The 14,869-nt window shown below is 38.2% G+C and overlaps 1 protein-coding gene across 1 annotated transcript; it reads left to right on the forward strand.

Annotated features, from left to right (window-relative positions):
• The first annotated feature begins 225 nt into the window (after positions 1 to 225).
• On the forward strand, positions 226 to 12,805 carry LOC149028551 (ent-copalyl diphosphate synthase 1-like). Its single transcript, XM_089155831.1, has 14 exons — positions 226 to 399; positions 5,665 to 5,715; positions 8,951 to 9,230; positions 9,579 to 9,762; positions 9,855 to 10,069; positions 10,151 to 10,271; positions 10,363 to 10,475; positions 10,574 to 10,800; positions 10,884 to 10,999; positions 11,144 to 11,242; positions 11,325 to 11,579; positions 11,906 to 12,035; positions 12,189 to 12,401; positions 12,584 to 12,805. Exons 1-14 carry the CDS (start codon positions 226 to 228, stop codon positions 12,803 to 12,805), a joined length of 2,400 nt encoding a protein of 799 aa, XP_089011957.1.
• Positions 12,806 to 14,869: the final 2,064 nt, after the last annotated feature.

Raw genomic sequence — 14,869 nt, forward strand, 5'->3', positions numbered from 1 at the left:
TACCATATCAAAAGAACCATTGTTGAACTAGTTCCAATACTTGGCTGAACCAACTTGATTTGACCCGAACTAATAAGCCATTCAAACATCTCAATATTCTCACTTAAGTTGCCAACAATGACAACACCTTCATTTTAAGCCAATGGAACAATAGGTTATAGTGACGATACTCAATCATATGGCTCATACGACCATTTTGATCTGATGGACAGCTTGTCGAGAGTGATGGGGTCCATAATCTTAGAGGAGTCTGTGGGCTCCACTTCTCCTTATGGCTATGGGGCTTATGGTTATGGTGTCCCTTCTGCTTATGGACACGATGGTACATACCTGTCTTCTAGGAGTTCGCACTATTATGAGTATAATGATGGATCTTACATAAGCTTGGGTAGTAGGATGGTATCACATCTACTTATGGGGGTTATCATGGTTGGGGTCATCATCATCAGAGTATCCTGATTATGCCTCCATTTGGCTCGGAGACAACTGCTATGTTGAAGACAGCATACCAATATCCTTTTGATCATATGATCCTACCACCATATGATCCACCACCAGCACCACGACACCCACCAGGGTTTCTTGACTCTATTATATATCTCCATTCACATTACCCCCTGTGATGGGAGTAGTTTTGCATCCATGGACGATGCCAATTACAGAGCTCTGGTTTCTTTGTATGTCAGCAACCATCATCATGAGATGACATGGAGTGACTTCAAAAGAATAATGGAGCATAAGAAGTTTTAGCTTTTGGGCCTTACACCATGGTATCACAGAACATAGAGCTGATGGATCCACCGAGGCATAGCACTTGGTATTGAGTATTGACATGTAGTTAGTTGTATACTTGCATTTGTATACTAGTATAGCAGTATTTTTTTTTAATGATGTTTATCAATCTATTGTCATTGTGCATATTTATGTTGGTTTAATTTTTTAAAATAATGTTATAGAATTCCAGTTTTACGCGTATATAGTTGGGTATGTACCGATCGAGAACACCAATTTGGGTGAGGTTTTAGGCAAAACTAGTCATTCCACTGTGTTTATCAGCGAGATTTTGCCATTTCGGCCTAGCGAACCGGTGATATGGTGCAAAATTTCGCTCCATGGTTAAAAGAACTTCTTAGATTTACAAAACCCACTCCAATAACAATCAAATCCACAACACGAGGGGCTCTTTCTCCCTTTGGCCTCTTTCTCCCTTTCATCTCTCCCGAGTTCCCAACTCAACCCCAAGCCATATCTTGACTCCTTGCTAATACTTCTCAAAAAAACAATGAATATTCATAGAGGGGGAAAGTATGGGATTTCTAATTTTCTTTGGCAACAATGAACAATTGGAGCTTATGGGATTTAGAAGTTAAGAAAGAACTAGAGGAACCCAGGAGATATAAGAGACAACTAATCTTTTTCAACCTAATCTTCTCCTAGAGGTTCAGCTTTAACTCCAACCTTTGATTTTTTGAAACCCCAAAACTAGATTCGTATATATCTTCTTGCAAGGCACTCCCTTTTAAATCAAACAACTTTGAATATCATTCGCAATTCCTAGAACATACATCTAATCTGAGATTCATCTCTTTCTATTTGAGTTTTTTGTTCACAGAGAGGAAGGATATCTATGATTCATTGTTGGTCATTGCTAGAGAGGAAGGAGTTCAACAAGGGTTAGGACTACAGTTAGATTTTTCCTCAAATCGTCAAATAGGGTACCCAGTGAATAAATTAGATAAATTGAGGGGTTCAGCTTGTAAATATGAGACTCAAATAACCTAATTAAAAACAACCCCTACTCTTAACTGTTCGATCAAAGGGGGGATACGTCTTGCCTCCAAGAGCCTGCGCTGGAGATATCCGTGGAAGCGCGACCGAAATTCCAGAAATCCCATAATTAGTTGAAATTTGACTCCAACAACCATAAAGGCAAATGCAGAAGAAAAAAAAAATTCTTCAAGAGCTCCATATTCACTATCAACAAGGTAATACACATAGAACATTACTTTTGGTCATGGACAGAGTAGAATTTTAAAAATTGTATTTACAATTGACTTTAATTTAAGAGTAACAAGCCCACTTCAGGAATAGTGCACATGAAGTAGCTAGCACGAGTTAAGGAGCAATTTTATTGTTGTAGTTCTTCTTCTTTTATTTATTTATATATTATTATTATTTTAATTTTTTCGGGTTGGAGAGGCAAAATTGGCAAATGTCTAAGTGTACGGAAAATTTCCACAAAAATTAAAAGAGACACGACACATTCCAGAGCCAATTACTACTCAAAATGTCGCAGTTCATCCCCATGTAACGTCAAACTCTGTCATTGACCTTCAATATGGCCTTGCTGCAATATTTTCACCAACAGGTAAAGTGGTTCTCAACTGTGGCAACCAATAGTAGCAATATATCAAAGACATGGATTCTAGTTTCAAGCTATTAACATCAGAGAGAAAATTTCCCATCCTCATCAACTTCCTAAACACTAATAACTTACTCTTGAAGTTACTGTCATAAAATTTCAAAGTACAATAATAACATACTATTGCTCCTGAATTTGAATTGGACCTGAGTTGGTTCAAAGATAACCTGAGCTGATCTTAAACCAGATGTCTGGACATGAAATGAACCGTAAAAGTGGGCCGCCTCTGTGGATGGGAAGCCACCTTAGACAATTTAGTCAGATTCCAGATAACACGAAACCTTGTAGTGAGAAATTAGAACTCAAAGAGCATTCAAGATAAGAGTTATTGCAGGAGAGTAAATGCGCTTATTCTCACATGATCTCTCTTCTTTCTTTCATTCTTTACCTTTATTTTTAGGGTCCATGCTGTCCTCATGGAGAAGATTCTCATGCTCCCTTAGATTTAGCATATGCCTAATAAAGAGCCAAGATTGACTTTAATGCTTAGCTTGCAGGAGAAGCCACCAAATCTTCTTGAAGAAGCTAGAGGTGCAACACACATGACTTCATATATTGTCAAAAATATCTTCCTACCTAATCCCTTGATTTGACGTGTAATTAATATGGATAAATATCCTGGTGATTGACGTTAAGTACTCAAGGTAGTGGAGTAGAGCATTAAATGTCAAATTTAATGCTTTGATGCATCTTGATCCAGGTTCCAACTGTCTTCCATTGTTCTCCGAGAAGTAACATCTCCGGTGTCATCTTTTGGACGTCCATTCCTTCATGTGCCAATGCACATGTGACACTTATTGTAAAGCTAACCTCCACGAAATGTCAATTTCCGGAATGTATCTAGCAGTTCACAAAACTACTCGTACTAGATCGTACGGTCCACCCCGGTTCGTTAGCTTGAGAAATTATAGCATATCATAAGCTCCTTAAGTTTATGGATTTGGAGCTTTCGAATTTGGGAAGTAACTTTGTGGGCTCCTCTTGAGTTCAACGTGGAGTGGACGAAAACTTGAACCGATAAAAGTGCTTTTTGAGATGTGAGCAATTAATGCTCCGACGATTATGTCAGTAAATGATGCAACGTGTACGGAACCCAACACACATACTTGATTGCCACGTTTGCCCAACAGCTCCTCATAATTAAGAAGAAGAAACGTTACTTGTTGGCAGCCGTTAATCTTGGAACGATCTAGGTCGTTCATTCAAAATTTTACCTTGCTATAAAACCCTTTGGCCTTCATTATTTCTTTTCTTCTTCTTTTACTGCTACTGCAACTGTTAAAGTTTCCAAGCCTCCTACAACCTTACGCAAAGTCATTATGTTGCTTGCTTCCTTTTTGCCACTTTGTACCTCATAGTAGGTTCTTACCACAAGTCTGACTTATCGGTAGTAAACTCTTATTAAGAAATATGACGCACAACGCAACCTCAATGTCCCTAAGGAACCTTGGAGAGAGTTTGGGATTAGAGGAGACCCTTTCGTAGGAGATTTTCCCACTTCTCCTTCAAAGCTTGCATCTGCTTCTTGCAGTGAGTGTGTCCGAGAAGACGCATCGTCTGGGGGCACTGCTGAATTAGGTTTTGCCATAGCTGCAGATTTTGAGACCCCCTTAGATAGAAGGCATTCAAGCTTTACGCCTAGGTCTGGTCCAAAATATTTCCCTTCTCTTCTACGTCCCTAGCATCTTCAACTTATGAAGAATGCTTTCCGAATCCCATATGACTTCAAGGTGAGGATTTTGGGCCCTTTTAAGAGGGCATGCCTACTAAGAGAGGGAGAATTCCCTCTCTATTTTGATTTCATGCTAGGAAGCATGAGAATACCCTTCCACCCGTTCATCATGCAAGTCTTTTTCCACTACAACCTTAACCCAGGAATGTTAGCTCCCAACGAGTGGAGAAGCCTTGTATGGTTTGTTGGCTATTGCCACAACATAAGGGTAGAGCTGAATCTGAACGTGTTATGTAGTGTCTTCTCCATGAAGACCATAGAGCATGAAGGATGGAACAACTTTAGCAGGAGGGCAACTGCACAAGTGAAGTTCATGATGTTCATAGAAGGAACACTACCATCCAACAACAAGGGCTGGAGGGATAGATACCTGGTGTGTCCCCCTCCACAAGATTGTGTGGTTTTGGACTAGCCTGCTCACCCCAGAAGTAGGTTGAGGAAGATTAACACCGAGCCCAAGTTGTCAACAGAGGAAGAGAGAATTTACAAAAAATTTGTACGCTGTGAGGGGGTGCCCACCATGGGAGGGAGATGGACTTTGAGTTTGCTTTAATGAAGTGAGGAATCATGGATGGTGTACCCCTTACGGTGTTTGAATAAATTCTGCAATGCATCAGGAAGCAAGGTTAGTGTGGCAAAAACACATTATACTTCTCAAAAAATGTGGATAGACAAAAGGCTAGGGAAATAACACATATCAGTGGATTTTCTACAACTGACGATATAGGTCGCGATTTGGGAGTCCCTATTTGGAATGGAAGAACCAAGAAAGCCAACTACAACTATATTGTCAACAAAGTGAAGCAAAGGCTGTCATCCTGGAAAACAAATTATTTATCTCTTGTGGATCGAGTTGTACTAGCTAAATCAGTAATCCAAACAAACCCGTATTACACAATTCAATCAAATCTCATCCCGTAAATAATTATGCGATAGGTGAAAAAGGCCACTAGAGCATTTGTTTGGAAAGATACTGAACACCAAAAAATAACTCATCTAGTTAGTTGGGGAAGTTTGTGCAGTGCCAAGAGAAATGGAGGTTTAGGCATAAAAGATTTCACTATTATGAACAAGGCTTTTATCATGAAGCTAGCATGGGGGGGGGGGGGGTTCTCCACCAAGATACTATGTGGGCAACAATTATGGCTCTACAAGGATGAGCAAACCATTAAACGGTTCAATGACTGACTCTCCACTCTGGAAAGCAATAATAAAAGAAGCTATAACTGTCAAGAAACATTGTGAAGCGGTAGTTGGGAATGATAAGTCTATTCTTTTCTGGAGGGACAATTGGATAGGAACTAATCATGTTCTTGTAGATATGGCTATGAAACCTATTCTAATTGATTGGTTAGAAGATAATATACAGTCCTATGTGCAAACCAGTGAGAGGTTGTAGAATGACAAATTTATTAATTTTCCTCCTGATAATATCTATCAATAGATTAAAGCATGTGCCCCCCTTCAGAAGATAATGGTAGTGATAGGTTCATATTGAAGCATTCTCCAGATGGGCTTCACTGTTCGCACAGCTTATGAAGGTATTTCAAATGAACTAATAATGCCGGCTATTGATTCGTTCACATCAGCCTTCTGGGACGTGGTTTGGAAACTAAAACTACCGAGTAGATTGTGCTCGTTTGCCTGGCTTGCAATCAAAGATCGCCTATTAACGAATGCTCACAAGAAATATTTAAAACTCTAGGATGAAGATGGCTGCAATTTTTGTAGTGCTGGGGTGGAAGACAATATGCATGTCTTCCGAGACTGTGGTTTTGCTACAGGTATATGGAATCAACTAGTCCACCCGACTTGTCGAAATTCATTTTATATTTGTGATCAAACCTCTTGGTATGAACTTAACACCTATGGAGAAGCTTCTAAATGGTATTCAGGATGGCCAGAGAAATTCGTCTGTGTGATTTATTTTCTATGGAACTGGAGGAACAAAGAGGTGCATGATATCGATTATGTCCAACCTGGAAATGGGAATTTAATAATTGAGGATTACTTCACCATAGTAAAGGAAGCATGGGAATCATACAATGCGAAAGTACAAAAACCACCAAGTATTACAAAGAAGTGTAATTGGTCTAAACCATCAAAGGGTTGGTTTAAATGCAATACTGATGCCTCCATTATCAAACAAGGTCAAATTGCTCAAGTGGGAGGAGGTGCTAGAGACCATAGTGGAGCTTTCCGATGCCGATTCACAAAAAAGGTGCGATGTAATGAAGTTCTAGAAGTTGAACTTTTGGCATTGAAGGAAGGATTAGACATTGCTCTCAATATGGGGGCATGGCCTATTGAAATGGAATCCAACTCCCACCAGGCTATCCTGTTTCTTCATCATTATTCAAAGATCTAAGGAAAGTTTGGTAACATTATTAATGACTTCCATCAAAGATTCATATCAAATGGACATGTCCGTTTCACCCACATTAGACGGGAAGGAAACCAACAGCTAATTGGTGTTCAAAAATGTTCTGTGATGAAATGAAAATCCTAAAAATCCTACAAAAGCCCCCTTCGAAACTAGAAGAATTTCTTCAGGCTGATATGTTGGTTAAGCCAAATTAGTTTTTTCTTTGTTTTATTTTTTGTTGGGGGTTGCATGACCCGTTCTTTCCACAAAAAAAAAAAGTTTGAAAATATAATAAAACAATATTTAATAGTCATCTAAGTCAAGTCATGTACTCATGTTTACATTTAGTCATTTTACATTTTTTTTCTTTTACAATTCCATGGTTTTACAAGTGCCATGTGTGTGGCTCAAATGCCAAACATAACTCATAGTCAGAGAAATGCCTAAATAATTAAATACTTCATCTTCATCTTCTATTCTTCTTCACTTGGGAAGTTTGGTCATTGATGATGTAAGGTTTATTTTTCAGATCAGAAGAGAAGAGAAGAGACGATTGTTAGAGATTGTTGATGGCACTCATCTTCTCTTCAAACTTCAAAGAAAGGATTTCAACATTACCAGTGAGCTCAACATGGAGAGGTGCGACGGCGAGCAAATATGATCAGAAGAGAAGCAAAACAATCAAGTGGGTGAAATAGTGTCGTCTCCCACAACATTTCTCAGGTTCGACAGGCGATTATCGCCGATATTTCATTGTTTCGACCATTTTCCGGCAATGTTTCGGTGAGATTGAGTAATTTCACTTTTCAGTGAGTGTTTCAGTTCACTACTCGCCGAATCAGGCGAATTTTGCTTAAATGTTTTACCTTGGCCAACTAAACCTGGGGAAATTCCAAATTTGCCCCCTTTGGTATCCCCTGCTTTGTCTTTCTATTTGTTTCTCTTGACACCCCCAAATTTTTCTTCAAATGTTGTGGACATCACTTTCATCTTCTGCTTCTAATGAACAGAACCCCATAAATACTGTTTAACTAAAAAAACGTCCTTAGCGAAAGTTGTAGCCTAAGATTGGAATCTTATCCCATGGAACAAACTTCCTAGTAAAAGCGCATTGTGGAGCATTAGATTGGAATCTGATGGACAACTTAGTCGCATGTTGTGGAATAACAACTTTGACCTAACCCAAAAGTTCCAGGTGGACGATGGAGATGGAATGGTTAACTTTAGAGTGGGCCCTGAGTTGTGGCCTTTTCTCCCTTTGAAAACGCTTTTGTCTTCTTCACCTACCGAGATCCCTCCGGTCCTCCCCTCTCAGTCTTCATTCAACATTCGACTCACTCTCTGTCACCCTCTGAGAAATGGCTTCGTCTGTTACTCTTCTTAGCCTCTCTCCAGCATTTCTTCACTGCCATCGAAGGAGATCTTTCGTTCCTCCAGATTTGCAGCACTCTTTTTCTGGTGAGTGAGTTGCTCTCGTTAATCTCTTCTTCTTTCGTGGTGATCGAGGGCATGATCAGATTATCTTGGTGGAACATTTCCATTGCTCTTAATCCAATTTTCCATCAACTCCATCAATTCTCATATTTCAATTTTCAGTTTTCTTTCCGGCCAAGGGTTTGCACAGTTTTCCTGCATGCATGGCCGGTCGTAAATTTTACTCATCTGGTGATGAAACCTTCCCGGGAAAGTCTCTATTGGAGTGTTTCGCCGGAGACAACGCATCACCTCTTCCGGTTACTCCTTAAAGATTTTTTTATTCGCTTTCAAATCCTTATCTTTTTATCGTTTCCTTGATAACAAAAAAACTAAATTTTCCTTTTTCTTTGCTTGGATGACATCGCAGTTTTTTTTTTTTTTTTTTTTCGATTCTTACGAGATTTGCTAGAACATTTTTTTAACTATCTGATAAGAAACTATGCCTTTCCTGTAGTTTCATTTTGATCTGCCGTGCACCTGATCAGCATATGGAACCGGATTAGCGTAAGGAGAAAATATTTTTCACCTAATTTAGTAAATTGTAAATTGTAGGTGTTTGGTCAATTGGGAGAAGAAATCATGACGTAGTTTCCTACGGCAATCTGTTAAGTTCAAGATGGAATGTCATTTCCAGAACTGTCCCTCGAGGTAACAAAGATGTCCATTTTCTTCAAATATTTTTTGAGAACTTACAAAAATAGAATTTACAGTGATTTGCTTTTGGTAGTACAAACAAACCTCTTTGGGAGTAGTCACAGAGATCCGATTGAAGGAGACGAAGATGCATTATTACAGGTAATTTGATGCTTGTTTAGTTTGAGGCTCTTTTCGCTTGTTTGGTTTTGGGTTCTTTTTGACTTTTTATTATTATTTTTTTAATTCTCTAATAGTATATCCATACGGCTGAGCTTTTAATTTTATTTTTATGAAGGATCGAGTTACAAAGGAGATAGACAACAAAATAATGACTATTAAATCGATGTTGGGATCGATGGAGGACGGTGAGATAAGTGTATCAGCATATGATACTGCATGGGTTGCATTAGTGGAAGATGTTAATGAAAAGGGTGTGCCACAGTTTCCAGCCAGCCTTCAGTGGATTGTGGAAAACCAATTAGACGATGGCTCTTGGGGAGATCGAGATATATTCTCTGCTCACGATCGAATACTTAATACATTAGCATGTGTCGTAGCATTAAAGTCATGGAACATTTATGCAGAACGACGTGAAAAGGGTATCCACGTTCAACAATTAAAGCATATTAAATCATAAATATATGGATATTTATTCCCGTGCATGCATAATAAATTTGGAAGAATCAATCTATAATTTGTGATTCAGTTTTAAAGGTATGAAAAAATTTACATATAGTTACCCTAGCTTGCATGACTCACGAATGTTCTACACACAATAGTGATATGAAGTGCATCATCTTATTATTTTTAGCATATATTGATAATCAATTTGCATACATGAACTATTCCTCATAACATCCTTATTTGTATATTTAGTATTTTACATGATTTTGATTGTATGCACCTCTTAAATATTAATATGAGAATAATTTCTTTTTTCTCCATAGGTATGGCTTTCATTAGAGAAAATATATCGAAGCTTGAAAACGAAGATGAAGAGCATATGCCAATAGGCTTTGAAATAGCATTTCCTTCATTGTTGGAATTAGCTGAAAAACAAATTTTGCAAATTCCAAGAAATACACCATTCCTTCAAGATATTCATGAAAAGAAAAACTTGAAGCTCACCAAGTAAGTTTTTGTGACAAAAATTAAGGCTTTATTATTTTTTTGCTAGGAAATCTTTATACTACTTGTGCAATAAATGTTTATATATGATATAGGATACCATGGGAAATGATGCATGCAGTGCCCACAACTCTTCTCCATAGCATAGAAGGCATGTTTGGATTGGATTGGGAAAAGCTTATCAAACTACAAAGTCCAGATGGATCATTTTTGTTTTCTCCATCATCCACAGCTTATGCACTTATGAGAACCAAAAATGAAAAGTGCTTAGCATACCTTCAAAGAGTTGTTGAAACATTTAATGGAGGAGGTAAGCAATCACTTCTCTCTTTTGTTTTTTCACAGTTAGAATCACTTTATCTGCTCTCACTGATACTATTATCTTTTCCAGTTCCTAATGTCTATCCGGTCGACTTATTTGAGCACATTTGGGCTGTCGATCGCCTGGAACGCCTTGGTATCGCAAGATTCTTCAAGTCAGAAATTGAAGAATGCCTCAGTCATGTACACAGGTATTATGCATATATAGGTCTATCATCAAAACCTGCCTCAATGAGCTTTCCATTCTCCTATTAATACCACAATTTCTTGAAATATTCGCAGATATTGGAATGAGGATGGCATAGGTTGGGCAAGAAATTCTAGTGTCCAAGATATTGATGACACAGCGATGGGTTTCAGGTTGATGAGATTACATGGCTATGGTATTTCTCCAGGTGACAAGACTTCTAAGATTCTCAGAAAGGAGAGAATTAGATAACCCTTACAATTCTAATGAAATTAACAAAACATTTGCTTGTTCTTTCATCTGCAGATTGTTTCCGAAATTTTTACAAGAATGGGGAATTCTTCTGTTTTGCTGGTCAATCGAATCAGGCAATTACAGGTATATTTAATCTTTACAGGGCCTCCCAAGTTCTCTTCCCAGAAGAAAAGATATTACGAGAAGCAAAGATATTCTCATCCAACTTCCTCAAAGAGAAACGGGCAGACAACCAACTACTTGACAAGTGGATTATCACAAAAGATCTTCCTGGAGAGGTATATCCATATAATTGAAGTACTGGACATACCATAGTAAGTATATAAAGAATTAGTTTATGAACTTATGAAAAATGTTTCAGGTTGGATACGCTCTGGACATACCATGGTACGCAAGCTTACCGCGAATTGAGGCGAGATTCTACATTGATCATTATGGTGGAGAGAACGACGTTTGGATTGGGAAGACATTTTACAGGTTCCTTTTTCTTCGTCGTCTTCTTCTTGTTGTTGTCTCATCGTTAATTTGACTCTTGAAACCCTAGATTATAAATCCTACTGAAAAGTGAGATAATGACTGTCGGTCTAACATGTATCAGTTTAATATTATTTGGAAATGCAGGATGCCCTACGTCAACAGCAACCATTATCTTCAACTAGCAAAGCTTGATTTCAACAAGTGTCAATCCTTACATAAGCTAGAATGGACTACTATGCAGAGGTGATAATCAAAGAAACTCAAACCCTAGCCAGATACGAAATAAGGGATACAAGTGTTAATTAATGTGGTCTTATGTATGTAGTTGGTTTAGGGAATGCAACCTGGGAGAAGTCGGTCTTGGAAATAGAGAACTTCTACTTGCGTATTTTCTTTCTGCCTCGAGCATCTATGAGCCCGAAAGGGCGGCTGAGCGATTGTCATGGGCCAAATCCACTGTGATCATAGAGGCAGTGAGGTCTTTTATGGAGATGGAAAGCACAACCATGGAAGTGAAAAAGGCCTTCCTCAATGACTTCAACTACATGATCAGTACCATGGGAGCCAATGATGATATTAGGTAAGCAACAATACTACTGTATATAGGGAAGATGATCATCTTCGTGGTATTCCTGCATCTCATGTCACTTGTTACATCACAACCCAGAAAGGGGTTCACTGTTAGAGTCAAGAGTTAGTTTAGAGTGACGAGGTTTCAGTGGAGACTATAGTAGTTGAGGAAGAATATTTATCTACAATATAAAGCTACAAAGTGATCTTTCCAATGTTAACTGTGCATCAGTTCATGCATTCTACGCTATCTCCTTTGACTCTAGTTGGGTTTTATGTAGAGATCACATACAATCAATCAATGAGGTCACTTGTTTAATTTTGAATTCTGCACAGGATAAAGGAAGCTGAGTCAAAGACAACAGGAAAGGAACTGGTGGAAACCCTGCATGGAACCCTAAACACCATTTCTCTAGAGATCTGGCTGGCACACCACCTAGACGTTCGACAACACCTGCGTTCCATGGTTCTTCCTCACCACTTGCTCCCATGTACCTTGAACGAGAGGACACAAATGAAAATCCAAATTACTGAGTAACCTCAAAAATGGTCCATTTTGTATTGTTTCTGTAAGTTTGTAATTGAAAATTTTGGTTCTTTGTTGGTGACTTTGGTGCAGTGGAACAGTTGGCTTGTTAGCTCGTGCCATGAGAAGGACAAAGACAAAAGTATAGAAAGAGAACTTGGAGATGCAGAGTTACTCGCGAACATCATCAACTTATGTGCCGGACGTATCGTCAGTGAAGAGAATTCCAGCCACCCTAACTATATGCGTTTGATCCTTCTCACTAATGCTACCTGTAGCAAACTTCGCCCACTCTTTACTTACATGGTACTGCTCTGTGCACCCTTGTGGTTTTTTATGTAAGATTTTTGTCTTTGTAAAGAAAATAAAGCTAAATGCACAACAACAACCAGACAAAGTGCACATCATATAGCAATCAAATCAGAAGAATGATTAAATATTGATGTAGGTTCTACCTACTATAGCTTACTACTTATTATTGTGATCAGGGAAATGCGAAGGAGAGCAGAGAGATAACTGGACCAGAAGAAGTGGATCCCTTTATGGAGGAGTTGGTGGAGATAGTGCTTCTCAAGAAACCAGAAACCATTGATTCTGAAATCATGAAAACATTCCTTACAGTAGCCAAGAGTTTCTATTATGCCGCTCATTGCAACCAAGCTACCATCAATACTCACATTTCCAAAGTCCTCTTTGAGACTGTGGCTTGATTTATTATTTTTTTAAGAATTTTTATTAGTTGGAGTTACTTTAAACATGAATAATTATGTCAGTCATATATGTTTACTTTTAGTTAATAAATGGAAAAAATTCCTCTACCTTTTTGTGCCTCGATCTTTTACTAAGAAGAAGAGAAAGAAAAACAATAGTGATTGTCTCATTGCTATGACTACTACAATCTTATTACATGAACAACTTACATATACACCACATATAGATCACCTAGGTTTACAATCAATTACAGCTATTACCACTAAAAAAATCAATTACAAACAAGTCTACTGTCAAGGATTGAAGATAAATGATGCTGTCATGCATCAATATTTGTATTGATGACATCATCATTTAAGTAGTTTTATAATACAAATATTATATTTTCATGGTCATTAAGAGCTAGAACCTTGAGATTTTGGGACTTGCAGGAATCTATGTTGGAATCGGTTCTCCAAAAAAGTTCTTGAAGAGGAGAGTGGTGAGGTTCTTGCTATCGAATCTGAAAATGCACCATTAATATTGTTCTTATCGAGAACCGTGGCTTATCAAGTTGGTGATTTAATCAAAGTTTTCAGCGACCAATAAGGTAATTGAGGTTCCCTACTATATATCCAAGATTCCATTGGTGGAAAAGAACCGGTTTTAGAAACCTGCGAACCGTTAACAACCGGATCGGGTGGACCAACGTTACTAGCCCAAACCCAGCCAGGCACCAAAGCTTAATGGGTTGTGTTTGGGCTGAACTGACCTCCCTAACGTTCGGGCTAACTATGTGTGGCTCCACCGCTACCCAAGTAACACCGTTTGGTCCCGAAATCGGCCGGAACCCCGAACCAACCCGTTAAACCCGTTATAAATAAAATAAAATAAATTTAAATGTAAAAGACAAGAAAAGCCCCAAGTTTCTATTTGTTTTCTTAATTGTTTTACTTTGGAATATGCAAACAACAAGCCTATCAAAGCCTTCACCATTTGGAAGACGGGGTTAGTAAATATTTAGCAAGTGTATTATCATTTGAAAATCTTTTAATGTTTTATTTTGATCCATTTTTACAAGCGTCAAGAAGGGAAAAGAGAATAAGCAAATACAACCCACTAAAATTCATCAAGATGCTAGCTTTCTTTTGTATATTAGTTTTATAATTTTTACTTCTTTATAGAAAAAAAGTGTTTGGTTTTGAACACCCAACACAAGAGATTTGAAGAGAACTTAATGCTTATATGTGTTTACATACTCTTGATAAATTCCACACATCAACAAGATCCTCAAAACATAGCACTAGTAAATTAGGAACCCAAAGGCACCAGAATGTCGAAAACCGTATAGTTATTTTTAACTGGGCCATGTTTGGGCTGAATTTGCTTGTACTAGCGAAACGCAGCACAACCCGTAAATGTTGACACCCCTAACTATATGCATCCAAGATTCCATTGGTGGAAAAGAAGCAGGTTTTAGTGAAATACTATTGATACGGCCAACCCTTAACCGACCGACTCGGGTGGACCAAGGATGAACCAGACCGGTCAAACTCTGGTCAGTCTATGAATGAACCAAGTCGTGTAGCATGTACATTAAGCAACATACACTGTTTGAGTAACAACTAACCTCCCTAACGTTCGGGATAAGGTCTCTAGTCAAGTCAAGGACCTTGAATTACTCTTAAGAGTCCAAGTCAAACTCAACAACCACTACACAAGTAACACCCTAAATCCAATAGTCAGCAAGTGTTCGCAGATTGATCATATGGCCAAGGTAACTACCTATTAATGCAACTTAGAAGGGGGTGAATAGGTTGCAACTAGTGGATTTGCTTAGTTTTTCAGTTTAATTGCAAATTGAAAATTAATTATGAAATTAAACTAAAAGTGAACAATTTCAATCAACCAACACACGGATTTTATAGTGGTTTGATTTTACAAATCTACATCCACTCCTCTCTTGGCCTTAAGAGAGTATTTCACTAGTAATTTTCTTTCAATACAGTGGGTAGAAATCAAACTCTTGCAATCTATGTTCAATTAAAGTAAGAGCACTCTTTACAATCCTTTTTTATCCTAGG

The sequence above is a fragment of the Hakea prostrata genome, chromosome 1, assembly GCF_041222555.1.
Source record: "Hakea prostrata isolate BN-2017 chromosome 1, UWA_Hpros_2, whole genome shotgun sequence".
NCBI classification, from domain to species: Eukaryota; Viridiplantae; Streptophyta; class Magnoliopsida; order Proteales; family Proteaceae; genus Hakea; species Hakea prostrata.

Excerpts from the sequence above, each read along its gene's own strand:
- LOC149028551 (XM_089155831.1), top strand. The coding sequence starts at position 226 with ATGGGGTCCATAATCTTAGAGGAGTCTGTGGGCTCCACTTCTCCTTAT. Across the intron at positions 400-5,664 it reads TAAGCTTGGGTAGTAGGATG|ATGGGCTTCACTGTTCGCAC; the intron begins GTATCACATCTA and ends AGCATTCTCCAG. Across the intron at positions 10,476-10,573 it reads TGGCTATGGTATTTCTCCAG|ATTGTTTCCGAAATTTTTAC; the intron begins GTGACAAGACTT and ends TTTCATCTGCAG.